The 22630-nt window shown below is 45.6% G+C and overlaps 2 protein-coding genes across 2 annotated transcripts in view; both read left to right on the top strand.

Annotated features, from left to right (window-relative positions):
• LOC146634395 (protein NLRC3-like) overlaps positions 1-3463 on the top strand; it is a 63710-nt gene extending 60247 nt beyond the window's left edge. The window contains exons 12-14 of the mRNA XM_085377338.1: positions 2766-2812; positions 2961-3169; positions 3352-3463. Of these exons, the coding sequence (XP_085233464.1) occupies positions 2766-2812; positions 2961-3169; positions 3352-3411 (316 nt within the window). The 3' untranslated portion in view covers positions 3412-3463. The remainder of the gene's footprint in view (positions 1-2765; positions 2813-2960; positions 3170-3351) is intronic.
• Positions 3464-10392: 6929 nt separating this feature from the next.
• focad (focadhesin) overlaps positions 10393-22630 on the top strand; it is a 30089-nt gene continuing 17851 nt past the window's right edge. Inside the window, exons 1-14 of the mRNA XM_085377301.1 lie at positions 10393-10411; positions 13223-13294; positions 13844-13918; positions 14324-14478; positions 15343-15435; positions 17336-17437; positions 17557-17782; positions 17968-18174; positions 18725-18812; positions 18977-19170; positions 20454-20714; positions 21434-21538; positions 22119-22220; positions 22317-22444. Of these exons, the coding sequence (XP_085233427.1) occupies positions 13238-13294; positions 13844-13918; positions 14324-14478; positions 15343-15435; positions 17336-17437; positions 17557-17782; positions 17968-18174; positions 18725-18812; positions 18977-19170; positions 20454-20714; positions 21434-21538; positions 22119-22220; positions 22317-22444 (1793 nt within the window). The 5' untranslated portion in view covers positions 10393-10411; positions 13223-13237. The remainder of the gene's footprint in view (positions 10412-13222; positions 13295-13843; positions 13919-14323; positions 14479-15342; positions 15436-17335; positions 17438-17556; positions 17783-17967; positions 18175-18724; positions 18813-18976; positions 19171-20453; positions 20715-21433; positions 21539-22118; positions 22221-22316; positions 22445-22630) is intronic.

Genomic DNA, 22630 nt, shown 5'->3' with positions numbered 1-22630 from the left:
GAGAGTTACAGAGTTTAAAGAAAAGCTATCTGGAGCATGTGCAGACTGATATTAACCTTTAATAGGGGTGTCAAAAATGAGAGCAAACAAAACAACTGTTGTATAATGCCCTCCGCTATCTTTGTTTAATTGGTCACATGACTGCATCACATGACTAAAAAGGTGTCATCGTTTTCAAGTCTGCGTTTTTGCTGTCCACACTGCGAAGGGAAAGCACCGTTTTCAAATGTATGCATTTTCGAGAGCGTGTTCAAAACACAGCGTTTTCCTTGAGCGAAAACGCCTCCCTGGGAAAGTCTATGCCAGGGTGCTGGAGAGGAGAGTCCGACCGTTAGTCGAACCTCGGATACAGGAGGAACAATGCGGTTTTCGTCCTAGTCCTGGAACACTGGACCAGCTCTTTATCCTCTCATGGATACTTGAGGGCGCATGGGAGTTTGCCCAACCAGTCTACATGTGTTTTATGGACTTGGAGAAAGCATTCGACCGTGTCCCTTGGGGAGTCCTGTGAGGGGTGCTCCGGGAGTATGGGGTGTCTGGCCCATTGCTACGGGCCATTCAGTCCTTATACGACCGTTGCAAGAGCTCGGTCCGCATAGCCGGCAATAAGTCGGACTCGTTCCAGGTGGGTGATGGGCTCCGCCAGGGCTGCCCTTTGTCACCGATTATGTTTATAATTTTTATGGACAGAATTTCTAGGCGTAGCCAAGTGGTTTCACTTAGGTCAGGGGTCGGCTCCGGAGCCGCATGTGGCTCTTTAGTCCTTATAGTGCGGCTCCGGGAAAATACATTAGAAGTATTTAGCTGAAGTGTATTTTATTTATGTTAGTTCTTTTTTACCTTGTAGTTCTAAATTGGAAGATTATTGTGATATTGAAATATAAAAATAAAATTATATTCTATTATTTCTTCATCGCTCAAAATATCCGTCACACTCGTGGAAGCCGGTGTACCCGCCAAAACGCCTGCATTTATCGAGACTTTCAGCCCCAGGTAGGCCAGTTATAGATCTTCGGATCCACATTATGTCAGCAGCTGTTCTCCACCATGAACTGTGTTCAAACAAACACGCTCACGCCTCACAGACGACAGCTTACAGTCCTGTAGAGATGAAAGTGACTTCGTACAGCCCCGACCTGCAGACGCTGTGTGCAGAGGTTCAGGAGCAGAAGTCCCTTTGTAAACATATCACGGCAGACCCCACGATGTTTGCATGAACGCGCTTTTCAGCATCTCTTTATTGACCACTTTTCACACATGGTTGCTGTGCGCGCACAGCCGGCTGTAGCTTTGCAGCTCAAAGTCCGACACACACCAACACAACAGCATAGAGAGCATAGACGTTAAGGTGGCGAGGCGTGATTGCGGGTGGAGTGCCCACTCCGGGTCAGGGTCGAGTTCCTGCCCCAACTGGAGGAGTTCAAGTATCTCGGGGTCTTGTTCATGAGCGATGGGAGAAGGGAGCAGGAGATCGACAGACGGATTGGTGCAGCGGCTGCAGCGATGAGGACGCTGCACCGGTCCGTCGTGGTGAAGAGAGAGCTGAGTGTAAACGCGAAGCTCTCAATTTACCGGTCGACCTACGCCCCGACCCTCAGCTATGGCCTCGAGCTGTGGGTAGTGACCGAAAGAACGAGATCATGAATACAAGTGGTGGAAATGGGCTTCCTCTCGAAGGTGGCTGGCCTCTCCCTTAGAGATAGGGTGAGAAGTTTGGCCAGTTGAGGTGGTTCGGGCAACTGACAAGGATGCCTCCTGGGCGCCTCCTGAGCGAGGTTTTCCAGACATGTCTCACCGGGAGGAGGCCCCGGGGCAGACCCAGGACGCGCTGGAGAGACTATATCTCTCAGCTGGCCTGGGAACGCCTTGGTGTTCCCCCGGACAAGCTGGAGGAGGGAGAGAGGGAGGAGAGGAGGGAGGTCTGGGCTTCTCTGCTTGGGCTGCTGCCCCCGCGACCCAGCCCCGGATAAGCGGAAGAAAATGGATGGATGGATGGAAAACACCGTCTCAGTGTGGACGGGAGGCCAAAATGGAGAGAAAACAAGGCGTTTTCAAACTAAAACGTGTTAGTGTGGACGTAGCCGGAGAGCTCCAGAAAGAGCCTTCATGGTGGCCCTGCAGCCAACCAGCACTTCAGTCAAATGCTGTCAAAAGTGGTCCCAGAGACACTGTTAGCTGTAACCATCAATGACCAAGAATTGTGTCATTTAATTCAAGGTTTCCCTGTATTGTTGTTTAATATCATTTCTGAATAAATAAATCAAAATGACGAGCCTCAGACATCCCACTGTGGAGGCATCCTCGCCTGGACCAGTGGCTGCCCTTGTGAGACAGACTTTATGGTCACAAACACCCTAATCTGAGAATGAAGGCTCCTTTACATAGAAAGCAGTATGTGGTGTGATGACCGCTGCATTAGCTCAAAATATGTGATGCACTGGCTGCTGCACTCTACCTGTACTGAATCAGTTTTTGTAGCCAGTCCCAGTCTTTACATTTAATATGCACCCACTCCCTGACAGCATGAATGTCACAGTGTGTTGAACCTTGACTGTGGCACATGTCAATGCTCCCTGGACATCGTGCTTAATAAAGGAGATTAAATGTGATGTGATTATGAGTTTTGCTCTTTTGAAGTTTAAACATTTATGTGTCAAAATGTTGGACTGTTCCTTTATCAGTGTGTAACAGTGTGTGTGTGAGAGCCATGTAATGTCCATGTGTGCATGCTGACTGTGCTGCTCTGACCCCCCTCCTCCTTTCAGGGTGGAGCCTGCTGGAGTCCGATGGTTGAGACCAGGTCTGAGGAAGTGTAAGTGTGTTTTTAATGGGATTCATGAAAACAAAGCAGCACACATTCAACCATCTTCATCATGTCAGGAGTCATCATCAAAGTGTCAATCAATGAACAGATGATGGATCAATAACTGCAGCTGGATTGTGTTTGTTCTCTCCATCAGATTCCTGTCAACTCACAATCGACACAAACACAGTGAACACAAAGCTCCAACTGTCTGACAACAACAGGAAGGTGACACGTGTGGAGGAGCTTCAGTCATATCCTGATCATCCAGACAGATTTGATGTTTGTAAACAGCTGCTGTGTAGAAATGGTCTGACTGGTCGCTGTTACTGGGAGGTCGAGTGGACGAGGAGGGCTTGGATATCAGTGAGTTACAGAGGAATCAAAAGGAAAGGACGCAGCTATGACTGTTTGTTTGGATACAATGATCAGTCCTGGAGTCTGTGCTGCTCTGATGATGGTCCTCTTTATGTCTGTCACAATAACAGAGAAACACCCATCTCCTCCTCCTCCTCCTCCTCCTCCTCCTCCTCCTCTGTCTCTAACAGAGCAGCAGTGTATGTGGACTGTCCTGCTGGCACTCTGTCCTTCTACAGAGTCTCCTCTGACACTCTGATCCACCTCCACACCTTCAACACCACATTCACTCAAACTCTTTATCCTGGGTTTGGGTTCTGGGCTGGTTTTAGAGATTTGTATAAGTTTGTAAGAAGATTTTTCCTTGGCCCTGAGTCAGTGACTCTGTGTAGTTAGTCTTGCCTGTTAGAGAAACAGTTCAGTCTGTTCATGTCTGTGTCTTTCACTCTGAAACACATGATGAGATTCATGGATTCAGTCAGTTGATGTTTTAAACTAAATGATTCACAAATTATTATTCAACACAAGTTTGGTGAGCAGCAGGGCTCATCCTGATTTTTGTTTTTGTGCATTATAATGATGAAATAACTTCGTCATGTCTGTGGTGGCCTTTGGAGAATTAAACCATCCTTTAGAAACTAGATATAAATGTCATATTTTCCAACATTGATATTTTTCTGTGTTTCAGACGACAATGAAAAGATAAAGAACAGTCTGTAAATCACAAGTTATCAATTCAAATGATTATTAAAGCCACAAGAGAAGCTTCCTGTTATTTGTACCACTCACCTGGTCATGTGATCCAGCTGTGCAGCCAATCATAACTGACATCACTTTCTACTTTGATATTTCCATGGTGAATGGACTGATTCTTGTTTAACACGTTCATACTCTGATGGATGCATCGGAGAGGGTTAGTGTCTTGCTCAAGGATACTTTGTGTGCCAGCTGGAGCAGTCAGGGATTGAACCACCAACCTTCTGATCATTAGATGCCTTGCTCTGTCTCCTGAGCTACAGCCATCATCAAAGCTCTTTCTTATTAAATCCTCCCTGAGAGGAGCTCAAACACGAGGAAGAGACGAAAGTGAGGGAAGAGAGTGAACTCATTAGTAAAATGAAAAACAGACAGCGTTGATGTTTAAGACAAGTGAGGTAACAGAAACACTATATATAGCAGCGGTCACCATGGCAACATCAATGTCGGTTGCTACGTATTGTACTGATCCTGATCTGTGAGCCTCATATCAGGATATGCTGTTGTTTGTATTTGTTTGCATTGTTACCATTTTTGTGTCTTTTTTAACAAACTACTTTTATCTTGCCATCGTTTGTCAGAGAGTCAAACTACATTTGGTTCATCTTTCTACAATAAAAACATTTCTTCATCTTAATTATTGTATGTGCAGAGTTGTAGTTACTCACAGTGACCACTGGAGGCGTGTGATCCTGATAGTTTCCCTGGAACCGTCCAGTTCATCCACATGAATGAAGCTGTTGGTGATTAACGCTCATCTGTACAACTTTAACAACAATATCAAACATTTAATCGCTCTGCAAACAGCTTGTCTGATGTATAAACTGTGTCTTAAAGGATCAAAGTAAATGTCACATTGAAAGCAGATTTCACTGTAATGTCCTCTGTTTGAAATATTCCAAATATAATCTGGCTTGGTAATGATTTACTCATATATTGTCCACGCAGACTAAAGCAGTAGGAGATGAGATGAAAACAATTAGAAGAATCTTTACTCTTTAATGTCACAAATTCCTCTTTGTATGTAACATAACAACATACATGATACAGCTGCAGCAACTGAGGCGAGGAGAGAGGCAGCAACAAGAAAACTGGAAGGAGGAGACCAACAACACCACCTGTGGAAATCTTTCCCCAATCAAGCGTCATCATATCAGCATTTCATCAAAAGCACACATGCTCCGACCTGACAATGCAGAGCTGTGGCAAAATCATTGAAATCATTTATGAAACAAACGAGTGCATCAAAAATAAGAGTGGAGCTGCAATGAAAGAGAAGTGAACTTTCTTCAGTCAACACAAAGTTTTCCCTGACAGGTGACATTTAATTAAAGTGACTTTATCACCACACACACATTCAGAGGCAGTCTACAGGAGCAGAGCTGCAGCTATTCAGCAAATGTCTCCCTGCAATCCTCACTGCAACACCTACATGTGAAAATGAAACCACCTCTACTGTTCACACATGAAACGTCGTGTGAAGAACCAGTTTTCCTCAGATCTCTGTTTTAGTAACTCTGAAGTCTGAACTTTGGATTTTTGCATCCTGTTTGTACTGATAACTGTCAGTGGATTATTTTGATCCCAAAGAAATCTTTAACACACATGTAGTGATGGGACGTGTTACTGAAACAATGGTTAGGAAACAGAAATCGCCTGAGAATCTGCTCATGTTTAAGATTTCTTCTTTACAAACATTTTCTATGGCTGTTCCCAGTATGACCAGTGACACAAAGCATGGGAAATGGGGATTAGTTCATTCAGACAAATACACTTTTTAAAATGTAAAAATAAAGAAATGAATCAATAAAATAAAAGAAAGAAATAAAAAATAAGGGTCTGAGGCGTCTGTCTCACTGTATCCATGGCAACAATTTACTTTCTGTTCCTTCATATCAGAACCACATCTTTGAAATCAAAACATTTAAGATTCAAATTCAACCACAGATGTGTTCAATGAAATATTAAATGAAGCAGTGCAATGTTTTTATCACTATCCAAGTTTGAACTCTAAGTAGAAGATTTAAAAAAGCAACACACACACACACACACACAGTATGCAGACATGATTTAGGTGATGATAATATAACGACTGCACAGACCCGTGGGATGATTCATGTCCTTTTTCTTACTCTATGCAATGATGAACTTCTTGCTTCAGGACCTTCTTGATGAATTTGTTTTCTAATCCACAGTTTTCTACCTGATCTGTGTGTTTGAAGTAAAATGTGTTGCTTCAAATGTAAAAGTTAAACAGACAGAAAGCATCAACGTGGACTTCAATCAGTGTTTTGTGTTCATACAGGTCAGCTGTTGCACACAGAGGTCCTGGATTTACACTGTGCCCTGGTTCCTGTGTTTCTGTATGTAGTTTAGTCTAAAGTGGATCCTCCTCATGTACAGACTGAATTATCTGTTCAACAATCAGCATTTCTGATTCATGGATTTCATTTGTCTTTGCTAGTTTTGACTGAGATTTCAACATATCTGTGGTGGCATCTGTTCAGTGTTATGGAAGTTTTACAGCACTAATCTCACTTCACTGCTTTCTTTCATTTGTGCAACATCTCTAAAGTTAGAAATATCCTGTCTCAGAGTGACGCTGAAAAACTAGTTCATGCATTTATTACTTCCAGGCTGGACGACTGTAATTCATTATTATCAGGAAGTCCTAAAAACTCGCTGAAAAGCCTTCAGCTAATCCAAAATGCTGCAGCAAGAGTCCTGACAGGGACTAGAAAGAGAGAGCAGATTTCTCCTGTTTTGGCTTCCTGTTAAATCCAGAATTGAATTCAAAATCCTGCTCCTCACATACAAGGTCTTAAATAATCAGGCCCATCTTATCTTAATGACCTTGTAGTACCATATCACCCTATTAGAGCGCTCCGCTCTCGCTCTGCAGGCCTACTTGTTGTTCCTAGAGTATTTAAAAGTAGAATGGGAGGCAGAGCCTTCAGTTTTCAGGCCCCTCTTCTGTGGAACCAGCTTCCAGTTTGGATTCAGGAGACAGACACTATCTGTACTTTCAAGATTAGGCTTCAAACTTTCCTTTTTGCTAAAGCATATAGTTAGGGCTGGACCAGGTGACCCTGAATCCTCCCTTAGTTATGCTGCAATAGATGTAGGCTGCCGGGGGATTCCCATGATGCATTGAGTTTTTTCCTTTCCAGTCACCTTTCTCACTCACTATGTATTAATAGACCTCTCTGCATTGAATCATATCTGTTATTAACCTCTGTCTCTCTTCCACAGCATGTCTTTATCCTGTCTTCCTTCTTTCACCCCAACCGGTCGCAGCAGATGGCCCCGCCCCTCCCTGAGCCTGGTTCTGCCGGAGGTTTCTTCCTGTTAAAAGGGAGTTTTTCCTTCCCACTGTCGTCATAGTGCTGCTCATAGGGGGTCATATGATTGTAATTTTTTTTCTATGTATCTACTGTACAATATAAAGCGCCTTGAGGCGACTGCTGTTGTGATTTGGTGCTGTATAAATAAAATTGAATTGAATTGAATTGAATTGAAGAATTTTATAATGAACTATTTACAGGTGTATACAGACGGGTCGAAAGATCCCAAACCTGAAGCAACAAGTGTAGCAGTGGTAATTCTGCAGTTAAGGCTCAAGATTGCAAAAACAACATCAAATCTTCTGAGTATATATGCAGTTGAGTTATATGTCACACTGTTGGCTTTAGAATGGGTGGAAGACAGCAGAATTTCAAAAGTAATAATATGTAGTGATTCATTGTCAGCATTGAAAGTAAATTTGTATGACGTCCTTTTGCTCATCATAGAGTGTCTGAAGAAAATAAACATATAGTGATAATGTGGACTCTGGCTCATAGAGGTATTGTGGGTAATGAAAGAGCAGATTGGCTAAAGCAGCTGTTAAAAAAGTAGACATAGATGTGCAGATACCATTGTTGAAATCTGAGGGAAAAGAATAGTTTGGACACAAAGTAAGAACTTCTGGAGAATGGCATGGGATAATGGAACAAAAGGGAGACATGGGGTACAAAACACAATAGAAGTTAAGAGGAGTAGTGGGTTAAATAGGCAGCAGGAGAATACAAACAGGTCACTGCTTTCTGAATGGTTCTCTTTTTATGATGGGGAAACATCCGACTGGGTTATGTGATGGTGTAATGCTACGGAGACGGGTGAACATGTGGTTATTAGTTGAAGTATAGAAGTCAAAGGAGAGTGTTGAGGGTGGGAACTGGTGGTGAAATGAAACTTACGTTTGAAAAAGTGGTTAATCAGTTAAGTCCTGATGAGGTGAAAGGAGTGGTTTTTCATTTTTGAGAAATACTGATGTCATCAAGAGGATCTGAGGATCTGGAAGAGAAGTAAGAGTAAAAGCCAGGAGATGGCAGTAGTGCAACATCTTTGGATGCAAGCTGCTGTTAAAAATGACAGAAGAAGAAGTTTGCTTGATCGTTCCTCAGCTCGTCTGTGTGAAGCTGAGTGTAAAGAGGCTCCTGCTGTCAGAGAAACACTCTGACTGTTTCACCGAGTCAGACATGTTCAGACTCAATCTCAGTCAGAAACTCAGCATCACATTGATGAAGCTGCAGATTCATTGAGGTTAATTTCTGATTCATTTCTTTGCTGCCAGCTGAAATTTAAATGTAATTTAAAAGAAGGATTGAAGGTTATTGAACCCAAAGATTTCACATGAACGTGTATGAATTGTATGATATGTCTCTCCTATTTTTCCATGATCATATTTTGATGTTGATTGTGATTGGTTTCATTTGTTTCTTCGTTGGTTGTAGTGTTTTAATGTTTAGATTGTCTTTTGTTCCATGTTGTAATTGTGTATAAAGTTTGATTTGAATGAAAGTTACACTTGGATGCTTTCAGTGTTGCTGTGTTGAGTGTTTGCATGTTTAATGTTTGTATGGAAGACACAGAAAGACATGTGACTAAAGAAATCTGTGCTAGAGGGACTTTTTAAATAAATAGTAGAAAACAAAACAGATGTTGAATTCTTTAGAGAATTTTCTAAAAATCTTTTTCTTCCTAAACAGAATCCAGAATATTAATGTTTGACATGGAAGCTGTTTCTACAGGATCCTGATGGACACTCAGAGGTTTAGAAAATGCTCTCATTAGTTGTTTACTGCAGAAAATCAACCGATGTGAACCAAAACTACAGAAATGCACAAGTGGTGTGTGAGACTAGAAATGATAGAATCAGTGCTGCTGATTTCATTACTCTGAACTTTTAAAGGCAGGTTTTGTATCTGAGAGCAGGGACACTTGCTGTGTTCAGTGACTGTAAGTTCAGGCTACCCTTGATTTAGTTGCTAGATGTTTTTAAACTGTGTTTATTTTATAAGGCTCATTAAAAGCCATCTGAACTAGAGATGGACCGAGCCGATGTTGCATATCGGTATCAGTCCGATACTGACCTAAATTACTGGGTCGGATATAAGTAATAAATAAAAAAAGATGTAATCCGATCTACTAAATATCACAAAAGCTCCTCAGAAAACTTGCGACATGGCGTAACCCAACACATGACCACATAGGAGCAGTATGTGTCACGTGATAGAGCGGCTGTGGTGTGCGAGACCTGTCGGCGGTCTGGTGGAGCATTTGGAGCCTCGCGACGTGCTTCCAAACCGGCCAACGTGGTTTCTTACGGACCCATCTCAGACCCAAGACTTTGAAGGCTCGCCGGCTGTAAATCGTCTGTAATGAGACGCTTTGCATGTCTGAGCTGAAGTTTGTTATCAGTGTTTAAAAAGGCTGCATCTCTGATGGTTGGCATTAGATCAGTGCCTATGGAATTGGCACCTTGCACATTTGGAAAGGAACCAAGACTGAATTATATACACAGGTTTTAGAGCAACATGTGCTCCCATGGAGATGATGTATTTTACATGTTTATGGAGGATGTTGCTAAGCTGCACACTACAGCAGGGCTTTGTAGTGGAAGACCGCAAGTCCTGAACCAGATATTTGATCATATTTGTGACATCACGAGAGGAAAAGCCGCAGGACTGTTGAGCAGCTCTGTCCCTTATATCAGACAAAAATGATGCTCTCCCAAAAGTCCAGCACCTGGTCTCCTCAGTTCCCAGGTGTTTATGGATGGTTGTTGAAAGTAGAGGTGATGTTGGAAACATGGCCATGCTGCAAGCTTTTTGGGATGTTGCTGCCACCAAATTCACAATGAGCTCATTTGTTTTCTATGTTGCATTATGAGTAAAGTATGGGTTCATGAGATTTGCAAACCATTCAATTTTATTTACATTTCACACAGTGTGTCAACATTTTGTCATAAAATAATATTAACAACAAGAAACAGCAACAGCAACAACAACAATAATAATAATTGCAGTGCTCTATTAAATGTGCTGAAAATATGAAGTCAGCCTGCGCGTGCTGTGCATGTCTGTGACGTAATCGCGTGAGACAGGCGGTTTCCTGTCCTTTTTGGCCCTCGCTGCTCGCCGTATTTCCGCGCGGGTCTGCTGGATGGAGGAGGTAAAGTTTGTTGAACAGCATGTATAACTTTAACTGAGCTTCGTTAGTCTTTCTTAGCCTGCTGCAGTTACAGTTACAGCCGCGTATCTGTTACAGTGAACCTGCCGTCAGCTGTATAACGTTAGCATTAGCTTGTGTTGATGCTAAGCTGCTATTAGCAGGTCCTGTTCAGTGCTAAGTTGTGTCCGGACGACTTTACAGTTTAGTTTTCTCCGTATTACGATCACCAGATAACTGCGGATGGCCTCGTGTGTACGGAAGCTTCGTGGTGAAGCGCTTTGGCCTGTGGGAAATGTAGGAAACACCAGGACGAGCTGCGCACCGCAGGAAACCGCTTTGACAAATCAACCTTACTTTCACTCACTTCATTAACAAAAGTCTTGTCACTTGGAGAACTGCAGTTTTCACACATCTCGCCGTTAATGTCACCCAGCTAACGGTGTAGTTTCAAGAGACAATGCAGTGTTCCTGCCACGAACATCACGACGGAAGCCCTGCAGGGTCGATCTGCGCAGCGGCTCTGATGGAAACGCCACAGATAGTAGCTCGTTCTCCTTCTTCCGGTTTCTCCTCTTAGTGTCTCCATAGCAACTCATCTGCCTCCTCTCACCTGGTCCCGAGGATCCAGGTCTGTCACCTGGTCTCAGGTTCACCCTGAGCTGGCCCTCCTCGTCCATTCCAGTCACTCTAAAGACAAACTGAACATTTTCCACTACGACACATCCAGCTGGGTTTTAGATTTTAATTTGAAGTCATTGTCACCATCTCCAAAACAGACACTGCAGCAGGTCTAACTATAAACTGTCCTTTTCACTCCTGTTGCATCCTTCACTCAGTGACCCTTAACAGCTGTATTCATCCACTCATCATGTAACACCACAGTTCCTCTCCTGGTTTCTCTGACGTGTCCAGTTTCTTGTGGGACACTTCATAAACATGCTGCTCTGTCTTGGGTGGTCGGCTTTGCCATTTCCAGATTGAGCGTTGTTATATATCTGGGGGATTACTCCTGATTAATTATTTGAGCTGTCACGTACTATGTGGCTGTATCAGTGTGACTGCAGCTCATCATGGTGTGTCGCACTAATTTAATAACAGTAGATGTTAGCCTGATGTCCTCTTAGAGACCAACAGAGCAACGCTGCTGATTTTATTTTTGTATTTTATAGTTTGAAAGTGACACTTGGGACACAATGAGTGTGCGTCCCAATGTATTGTGCTCCTTCAGACACAGATCCACACAGCATGTGTATATAAACCATGGAAGAAGCAGAGCTTTCATAGTGACACACTGCTCAGCTTCACAGTGTGTGTGACACAGGTGGGTCACTTGGATGGGCAGAGGTGAGGCCTGCTAAAAAGCTACAGCTGTAAACTGTGACAGTGCTCATATAGGGGGCTGTTGGGGTTGTCTCACTTTTGGATGCAGGCTCCAGAGGCCGTTAGGGGAATTGCAGTTTTTGGCACTTCTGCACAGGTTTCAGTTTTCAGCCCTGGAGGTGCCGCCTGATATGAGGCGACACTTTTGTCTTTGTCCTCTCACCGTCTGTGAGAGATGAGTATCCACCATGTGAGTCCCTCCCTCTCCACCAGTCGGTCAGACGTCTGCCCGTCCTCCAGTCTGTTTCGGCTAAAAGGGAGATTTTCCTTCCTGCTGTGGCCGAGGGCTTGCTCATTGGGGTTGAGCGGTTGGTGGGATTTTCTCTGTACTTCGTGGTCTGTGCCTTCACGTGACTGTTGTTGTGATTTGTTGATCACAGAGACCTAAAAGACCTGGTGACCTCTAATTTCCTGCTTCTAAATCCAGACAGGCTGTTGTGCTCGGCCCTAAAACTCTTAGAAACAGCATCATCGTGGCCTCCAGTGAAGCTGTGAGGAGCCATCTTTGAGCAGAATATATCATTCAGTGTGCACAAACAACCACGTAGGTCTGTGAACTAAGCTGAGAGTGATTCTAGCTGCACGATTGTGAGTCAGTGTTATCAGACAAGTGCCATGAGCAGCTCCTTCAGTGGGAGACTGCGGCACCCACGGTGTGGGACGGAGAGATTTCGCAGGTCTTTCCTCCCCACTGCTGTCAGACTCCATAATAAAGACTTTAACTGATCAAGCACACACATCCATACATGTGCAATAATCCTTTCTGTCATCGTTGTATTTTACTCAGTTGTATATAGTATTTGTATTCTATTTTTATCTTATTGTATATTTATTTTATTCTACTGTATATAGTATTTTATTTTATTCTATTCTGTACAGTTGTGTACTGTATTTATTCTTATTGTATTCTAATTTTTGCCTCATAACTTTTGCACTGTCCACTTCCTGCTGTGACAAAACAAATTTCCCACGTGTGGGACTAATAAAGGTTATCTTATCTTATCTTATCTTATGAAAAGCCTCAAAGCCTCCAGTTAAGCTGAAACGCTGCAGCACGAGTACCAACAGGAAGTAGAAAGAGAGCATATCTGTCACATATTAGCTCCTCTTCACTGACTCCCTGTTAAATCCAAGATTTAAAGTCCTCCTTCTGACAGACGAGGCCTCGAATAATCAGCCTCTGTCGTCTCTTAAAAAGCTTGTAGTACAAAGTTATACTGATAGAGCACTCCCTCCTCAGACTGCAGCCTTATTTGTTGTTGCTAGGTAGAATAGGAGGCAGTGCCTTCAGCAGTGCCTTCAGCTGTCTCTCAGTGGCCCGTCTCCTGTGGACCAGCTCCCAGCTTGGATTCATGAGACTCCCCATTTAGTTTTTGTGTTTTTTCTCAAACCTCCTCCTGTTGTTCTAATGGAGATTCTGGATGTTCACAGGTGTGATCCAGTGACATGATGGAGAGTTTAAAGACACGGTTCGAGTTCCCCAGCCCCGTCATACAAGCCCAGGTAAGAGGCTCTGTGACTCCTCCCATCCGAATGATACAAATGATCCTTCCCTTGTCTGCAGAGATTCCACAGGTACGAGTGATTTGTTACTGATAGAGGTAAACTAGCAGCTCACACAGGCAGAAAATCTCTACCATTAACAGGAATTCAGCAACACTCATAAAAAAGTCTCCTGATAAGACAGAGTAAAGAGTAACGTAACTATTTGATAGAGTAACATGACTGTAAGGTGCACGGATACATGTGTGCAGCTGTTGGAGGATTTTAAAGAGACAGGAGGTGAGTTTACAGTGTAACAAGATCCAAGACACAGAGTTACTTTGTATGTTTGTTGGCAACCACGAGGGTTTCTGAGTCGCTCACACTCGTGTGTATAATATGTTTATGGAGAGGGGAGGCAGGTTTTACTGAACACACAGACTCAGGTCCCTGTGGGCACATTCATCCATTCATTCATTCATTCATTCACTCACTCTGTAGTGTTGGTTTCTCTTCCTCTCGTTGTTATTGTGAATAATGGGACAGAAGTGTGATTTTCTTGTGTTGCAGACGGTGAGAAGTCTTGTTGCAGCTGTCTTAAAGGAAAAAGGGTCAGATGGGCAGATCACCTGGTCCTGTGCTCAGGTGAGTTCCTGTAAGAGTCACATGTGATCATTTCTTTAGTTACATGAAGTATAAAAGAGCAGGAACATCTGCTTCATGTGGTCCTGTGTTTTATCCTCAGTGACTTTGACACATCTGCTGTGAGGCTGACGCCTCTGATCTCACAGTGTCAGCTTTGTTTTTATACACAGATATAAAATATGGATATGCACTGAGAAACGAGCATAGTTATATTTCTGACTGTCTGAGTCCAAATTGAATCAAACCTTGTGGGATTGAATCAGTGCTGAGTGGCTGAACTGAGTGGGACAGATTGCACCTCTGTCTCTGTCCGTTTTCATTCAGGGCTTCAGTGCATGTGTGGAAACGGCACAGATAGTCTAGTTAAACTTCTGAAACTCTGACTGCATCACTGTTGTCGTTCAGGGCCCAGCACTGGAAGCTTTGTGGCAGCAGTGCTGCAGTGACTGTGCTGTGGTGTGTTCAGCGTGCTGTGACACCTTGGTGTTATTGGTGGACCAGGGCCATGCAGACCTGGACTACATCCTCAATGGTGTCCTCAACCTCCTGCCTTCTGCAAGGTATGCAACACGCAGTTATTGGACGCCACGATCCTGCCTCAGAAAGCTCAGCTGTTTGTCAAGGAGTCTGATAGAGGCTCTGTAACCTGCATCCATGCAGCGTTACAGCCGCTGCACAAAGGCACAACATGAAAGACGGACCTCAGCAGGACGAGGTCGTGTATCAGCAGGACAAAGAAGGCTCTCTTTAGCATGAGAATGCTAACACTGGGAACTGAGAAGAGGCATGAAGAAGGCCGTGTTTGTCCACTGTTACGAATTCAGTCTTTAAATCCCTTTAAAGGCCCACTCACACCTCGCCTCAGGTGACCTCAAAGGTCACATGATGGGTCGCGGTAAGGTCTCATAGTGGTTCAACCCTTAACCCTTGGTGTTGACAATGACCTACGCTTTTGTTTATACTCATGTGACGACGCACATGACAAATAGCTCGATGACCATCTCCAAGGAGGGCAACGCCCTGTAGGGTTTAAGTATGTGGGTCTCTCCACCTTGTATAAGAAGGAAACATCTTTAAAACTTAATCAAGTCCAGTCGCCTTCTTTTCCAGCTACCAGTGTGTAACACGGAGTCAATGCTTCCAGTGCAGGAGCCCGACTGACAGTCTACAAACCGAGTTAGACACATGGAGGTCACAGCTTAGTCTGTGCTGAGGATAAATCCACGATGTCATTGCTCTCCATCAGGGCTCATGAAGTAAAGAAAATAGCTTTGAAACATGAAAATGTTAAAGGTCACTGTTCCACAGATGCTCTCTAATCTGGACGCTGACCTCGTGGTGCAGCATAATGTAACTATTTGAAAACATTTGAAAACACTCAGACTGTTAGTTTTTTCAGTTATTCTGACTCTGATATCCAACAGACACACTCAAGGGTTGATAAAAGTCATTCGGCGATTGTTGGAGATGCAGGCTGACCAGAGCGATGGACACTTCACCTGTCCGTATTCTATCAGGTAAGTATCTCGTGTCTAATATCTAGAGGTGTTCATACATGTTGTCTTGTGTAATCTATCAAGCTACACATAGCTTGTAGCTTACTGCTAGTCCAAAGAGGCAGCATTGGTCCATCACCCACTTGAAGTGCTGTAGGAGTCCGGTGCTCTGTGGGGTGGCAGTCGTAGCCCTGGTGCTTCAGTCGCAGCTATAAACTGGCTCTTGGAGCATGAACATCCCAAACTAGTGCGTGTTGAAAAATACTGACTACATGTAAAGAGTGAGAGGTGGCAGGCAGGGAATGGGTACGTTTGTATCTCCCTGATTTGATCAGCATTTAGACGTTTTCCCTGGTGGACAGGACGGTTGCTTCCCTGTGCCGTCATGTTGGGAACAGGTGCCCATAGTCATTTGTGCATATGTGACTAACAGTTGCTTAGAGTACTTTTTAGAGTTGCTGGGTGAGGTGGGTACCCCATCTAGCAACTCCATAGTCCTACTGGGGGACTTTGATGTGGTGGTGGCAATCCCTGAACCAGAAGATAGACATTGGAGGTTCAGGAGCAGCAGGTTGAAGCGTCCTGTTAGGCTTGGCTATCTTCTGGCAGATATCGACAGGATGAGTGTAACTCTTGCAGAAGCTGTACGAGGAGCTTGGCGAGGCAATGGAGCAAGACTTTTGGAGCTTGGTCCGTTTTGCCATCACTGTCGGATCTATTCCTGCTGGGTGTTGTTATCGATGCTGTTTTGAGTAATTCTGCAGCTGCGTGTGAAACATTGGGAATGAGAATCGGCACCTCCAAGTCTGAGGCTGTGGTTCAAAACTGAAAACAGTGGAGCAGCCACTCCAGGTCAAGGACGAGCTGGCGCCCAAGTTGGAGGCGTTTAAGTATCTGTGGGTGTTGTTCACGAGTGAGGACAGAGTGACAGACGGTGCTGTGGCTGCAGCGATGGGCCGCTGTAAGAACCAACAGGGTTTTAACATTAAAAGTGATGTTTGGTCACAATATAGTGAGCTCTCCTCTTTTTAGTGTATAAAATCTGTCCTGTGGATGAATGCAGACTTCACCTCAAAGGCAAAGACACTCGTGAACATCCGTATAAAAATCAGCGGTGCAACAGAAAGATCTCCCCTGTCCAAATTGTCTGCCAGTGCTCTGAAACACCAGACTTTGAGTCACAATAAATAGAAGAAACTCCTGATTGTTTGCTTCCTTTGTGCTGAAACGTGGGGAGTGCTCTGATAGGCTGACGAGTTGGCGCTGTATTAAAACTCAGGGTCTGGAAATGGCGTGCTGAAGGGTGACACGTGGTCAAACAGGTTACGTCATGTGAAGACTGGAAACACGGAGGCTGGATCTATAATGGTATCAGTGGATGCGTTAGTGTGTGTGGAACTGCTAACGTTTAGTCTCTCACAGTACGGATGTTGGAGGACTATTTATGTGACTGCATTCTGCAAAAGTGACGATGTGTAGCACTTGGCCAAAAAAAGGGTGGATGCTTTAAAATAACACCGTCAATAGTTTTTAGTGTTAACAGTTTGTTCTTTGGAGAACTTGTAATTCAGTTTTATTCATACAGCAACAAATCACAACAACAGTCGCCTCAAGGTGCTTTATATTGTACAGTATATCCTATAATAATACAGAGAAAAACCCAACAATCATATGACCCACTTTGAGCAGCACTTTGGCGACAGTGGGAAGGAAAAACTCCCTTTTAACAGGAAGAAACCTCCAGCAGGCTCAGGGAGGGGCGGGGCCATGTGCTGTGATTGGTTGGGGTGAGAGGAGGAAGGCGACAGGTCTTGTGTGGATTTAGGCCTTCTTAGTTTGTCTTCGTTGTAATAGACTGACTCAGTGGTTTGTTGGGAGCATAACTTGAATCAGAGCTGGGACACTGACCCGTCCATTGCAGGAGCAGCCCTCACCCGTACGTCACAGCCCTGGAGAACAGAGAGGACTGCTGGCCGGCTCTGCTGTTCGAGATCGATGACTTTATCCAGAAAGCTGTTGACAGGTAAGTCTTACTGGTTCCTGTCGTATCCTGTTATGTTGTTGTCTTTGAAGACAACTGGACATTATCAGATGATATATTTTCAGAGGTTCTTCTGACTCCAGTGTGTGTGTACGTTACAGAGATAAAGAGGCTTATATCACCATGCTGGCCCCCTTCCTTCGGTACCTATACTGCCAACCGCACAGGCAACCCGAGCACACGCTCCTTCGACAGAGTCTTCTTAGGGTGCTGCTGCCCATTCAGGGAGGATCCAGGTCCGCCCCCCAGAACGAGGAGCAGGAAACGCTGTCCCCAGTGTCTGACAGGCTGCTGCTCTGTCTTTGTCAGCTGGTTCCACACATGCAGGTAACAAGCTGAAGTTATGTTAGGTAACTGTACAAAGACACGGCCGACATGTTTCCACTCTGTATGTTACAGTCCACCATCCTTTAAATGTGTCTCTCTTATTTGCATACGCTCAGATTGACAGGAAGTGACTAACACAGAGAGCAGGATGGAGCTATGTCAGCCTCTCCTCTCTGTCCCTGCAGGTGGACAGCGTGGAGGCAGTCCTGGAGCTGTGTGCATTTGTGGGCGCTCTGCTCCAAGATCTAACTGGGAGCTCTGGAGACCAGTGGAAACCAGAGAAAGCGGCGCTGGCTCTGCAGCTGCTGTGTGCGTGTCGGCGATGCCTCGAGTTCAACGGAGACTGCAGACCAATAATCGGCTTAATACAGCAGCTGGTTCCAGCCTGTCAGGTGATGGCTGTTTGTAAACAGACACCAGCAAAGATAAAGAAGCCGCGCTGCTGTGCTGGTTAACGTGAGCGAGCCTAAATATGGAAGCAAACAAAAGGGATGCTTTTTGTTTTACGTGTGCAAATGTCTCTGCTCCAAACCTGAGCCTGGACTCCCAGCAGTGGCTTATTTGGCATTAATGCTTATCAGCTTCTTCACTCACTGCAGCGAGCTGACATGTGAATATCTGACACTCAAAGACACTTTGTAGAAATGTAGCATTGTTTGGTTCAGTGTTTTCAGCCTTGTTGCTCCTACCAGGGAGAGCACACCTGAGTTTGAGGCCTGAACAGGTGTGAAACCTTTTGTCCTCCATGATGGCTGAAAATCAAAGCGGGTCTCACTTTAGCGCGCTCACGCTGCCCGTGTCTCTGTGTACCTGGAGAGGTTTACACGTGTGGGTCAAATGTCCCCCATTGTGAACCAGTCAGTGCTGTAATGTGTGAGCCCTCGGGCCTCTGTGGCCTGCGGCCTGTATTGACCTGTTGGCATCGCTGTTTGTTTTCTGTAGGAGTTGCTGTTGGATGAGCTGGTGATGGGCGTGGCCTTGCTCTTGTTGGAAGCCCCTTCAGATCAGCTGACCAGCCTTCTCAGACTTGGTAAAGTGATTATTTTGGACAAAGCTCTGCTGGCTTTAGCTTCCTTTAAGAGACTTTGAAGCAGTGAAAGAATTAGTGGGAACAAAACTAGGTCCTGTGCAGGTCATGGTTGGAACCTCACAGAGCTTTGTGTCCTACATGAGATATTCTTTCTCTTAACACAGCACTGAGTTTGGTCCCTGAACAAGCGGAGGCGTCGCCCTGGTTGAGTCCGGTCCTGATTCTCCCCGTGTTGCAGCTCCTGTCCTGCTTGGGTCTCACTGAGCCGCTGTCTGACCAGAACACACACAGCACCAACCACAGGCTGGCTCACAGCCTGCTGCACAGAGTTAGCAGGCCCACGGATAAACCCCAGCAGGTAACCCAGCAGGTGACCCAGCAGGTAGCCCAACAGGTGACCCAGCAGGTAGCCTAGCGGGTAACCCAACAGGTAGCCCAACAGGTAGCCCAGCAGGTAGCCTAGCAGGTGACCCAGCAGGTAGCCTAGCAGGTAGCCCAACAGGTAGCCCAACAGGTAGCCCAGCAGGTAGCCTAGCAGGTAATCCAACAGGTAACCCAGCAGGTAACCCAACAGGTGACCCAGCAGGTAGCCCAACAGGTAGCCTAGCAGGTAACCCAGCAGGTAACCCAACAGGTAACCCAGCAGGTAGCCCAACAGGTAGCCCAGCAGGTAGCCTAGCAGGTAGCCCAACAGGTAACCCAACAGGTAGCCCAACAGGTACCCTAGCAGGTAGCCTAGCAGGTGACCCAGCAGGTAGCCTAGCAGGTAGCCCAACAGGTAGCCCAACAGGTAACCCAGCAGGTAACCCAACAGGTAGCCCAACAGGTACCCTAGGAGGTAGCCTAGCAGGTAGCCCAGCAGGTAGCCTAGCAGGTAGCCCAACAGGTAACCCAACAGGTAGCCCAATAGGTAACCCAGCAGGTAGCCCAACAGGTAGCCTAGCAGGTAGCCCAGCAGGTAGCCTAGCAGGTAGCCCAACAGGTAACCCAACAGGTAGCCCAATAGGTAACCCAGCAGGTAGCCCAACAGGTAGCCTAGCAGGTAGCCCAGCAGGTAGCCTAGCAGGTAGCCCAACAGGTAACCCAACAGGTAGCCCAATAGGTAACCCAGCAGGTAGCCCAACAGGTACCCTAGCAGGTAGCCTAGCAGGTGACCCAGCAGGTAGCCCAACAGGTAGCCCAACAGGTAACCCAGCAGGTAACCCAACAGGTAGCCCAACAGGTAGCCTAGCAGGTAACCCAGCAGGTGACCCAGCAGGTAGCCCAACAGGTAGCCTAGCAGGTAGCCCAGCAGTTAGCCCCAGGCCTGTTTCTCACATTCAGTTTTTGGAGTCTTTCTTTGAGGTGTAGCCACGTAAAGAAACACTGTTACAATAGTGCAGGTAGCTGTTAGGTGGTGAGTGGACAGAGCATTAGAGCATAGATGACATCCATCCAAAAATACTGTTTCCCTCTCAGTGTCATAGCAACAGGGCTGTCTTTAGTGCCTCTTCTTCAGGGTCAGCATCCAGTCTCTGGAGTGTTGTTCCTCTGGGATGCTTTGCTTGATCCTTAAATTACACTTCATTAACATTCATGGTGCATCTGTAGCTTTGCTCTTTGTTCTTTATCATTTGTTTCTCGTGAATCTGTCTCCCTCAGCCTGCCCCATCACTGCCTCTGTCTCTGAGTTCCTGGTATAGTGAGCTCAGCGTGTCTTTGTCGGTACTGCGCAAAGTGGCCAACAATCCAGCAGCAGCGACCGATTGGCTGTTGGCGGTTAGCTCCACCCTGTCGTCCAGCCAGCGCCTGTCCTCCTCTCTTGTCCTGATTGTGACTTATCTCATCATCATGGGTCAGGAAAACATCTGCCAGCTGGCTTTGAAAGCAAGCCAGGCTGTCGCTGCTGCCGACCCCTGCCAGGTAGATAACCCACACAACTGTTCTCTTAAATCTGTGGACTGAATATAAAGTAATGCATGTTGTTCCCTCTGACATGTAGATATGTTGTATGTAAGGCAGCTAGCTTGTGTTTGTCTTTTTAAGAGCAGGAAACACATGTTGATAACCTGGTGTTTTGGCACCAACACATGACTTTGAAATAGTTCAGATCAGCAGGAAGATAAAAGCTGTCACTGCTGTGTGATTGCTGCTGATCTGCTGCCGTATAAAGGGAGAGGTTAGGGAGTGCTCTAAGGGGACAGACCTCCCTCTGGACTTGTGTTGGAGTCACTAGCTGCAGATGAAGTGTGAAGTTTACCCCTCATTACTCAAGCGTGCACCGGGCCCCAGAGGATTCACCTTCTGCTCTAATTGCTCCCAGAGTGCTGCACACACTGGTGTTTGGATGCACTGGTTGAAGGTTGTTGGCATATTTGAGTCCTCTGGAGATCTCTGCTCGCTCATACTTGTCATGTTAAACGTGCAGCAGCAGGTCTTTGTTACAGGAAAAGCCAGAAGCTAACCACTATGAAACCTTAATGATGATTTACTGCAGTGATGTTGATTCAAAGTGATGTTTTTGGCTCGACAGCATTAAACGTGTGCACGTACAGGTCAGTGATGCAGCCTCTGTACGGTCTGACAAAGTGCATTTAATGTTTGGTTGGTGTGTTTGCTGATGTGGGTGTTTCCCTCTGCAGGTCCCGCCCCTCGTGCTGCTTCTTTTGTTCAAACTGACCAAAGAAAAGAATCCCGTCCTGGCTCACGCTGTTCTCACAAGCCTGCCAAACCTCGGCACTCATAAGGTACGCAGCACGACTAAGAAGAACCTGTACTGACTGTGAGCGTCTGGAGACAGGGCTGGAACATCAGCAGCACCTTTCTACTTCATCTGAGCGCTCACAGTGTGTTTTAGTCCATCATACACACATGTGAGCTTTTATCTGTGGGGTCATCCAGGTCATGTAGTCTGAGGAGCTTCTCTTCATCCAGGAGGCTCCTAGAGTTTAAAAACCAGGGACCCGCGTGTCCCAAATACCAGCCTGTGAGCACAATCCACCAATAGCAGCGAATAACTGAAATGTTCCCCTCTCGATGTTTAGCACTTTGACAAAGGAGCAAAGAGAAATTCCCACGTCTCCCACACAGTGTTCTCTGTGTGAACACAGACAGTGTTTCTTGTACCCAGTTTGTAGGAGCTGGGATTGGACTCCACCACAGCAGCCTCTGTGTGGGATAGATGCAGTGCTCTGTAGTATAAAGCACTCTGTCAGTGAGCTGGACTCTCCAAACCAGCAGTCATCGTCTAACATCTGCCTTCTTCAGCTGTAACCGTGTGTTTCTCTTGTAAACTTGGCTCTGATCATATGTGCTGTAATATTCCAGCTTTGCTTCCCGATCGTGCTGCACAGTCTGCACATGCTGGCCGGCTCCCCCAAGCTGAGAGCAGTGGGACTGCGCCTCATGACCGCTCTGTGGAAAAAACAGGTTTGCAATAATAACGCATTACTATAAATGTCATATTCATGTGTTCAAAGCTTCTGTTTGTCTTTGATTGTGTGCTGCTTTGGTCATGTCTGTAAGGACCGGGTCTACCCAGAGCTGCAGCGTCTAATGAGCCAGCAGGACAGCAGGGTGGTGCTGGGGAGGGACGCCCAGTGGGAGCAGATCCTGGCCAGGGCCGCCTGTGTCAGGGACATCTGCAGAGAGAGGTGGGTCCTCCCATACTTACAGAAACAGTGGGCACTTCCTACATTCACTGGTTCATTCATTCAGTGGACTTTGCATGCACAGTGCAGACAGTGTGAGCTTCCAACACCAGGATTCTTCATCTTCCCTTCTAATGAGTAATAATCACTGACTGGACTCTTCATAGATGTTTCTGCTCAGCAAGCTGA

This window comes from Diplotaxodon limnothrissa, linkage group LG3 (assembly GCF_057381915.1).
Source record: "Diplotaxodon limnothrissa isolate DT_005_m linkage group LG3, D_limnothrissa_male_GT1.1, whole genome shotgun sequence".
Taxonomy (NCBI): domain Eukaryota; kingdom Metazoa; phylum Chordata; class Actinopteri; order Cichliformes; family Cichlidae; genus Diplotaxodon; species Diplotaxodon limnothrissa.
The sequence above is the reverse complement of the archived record's forward strand: the minus strand, read 5'-3'. Positions and strand labels throughout refer to the sequence as shown.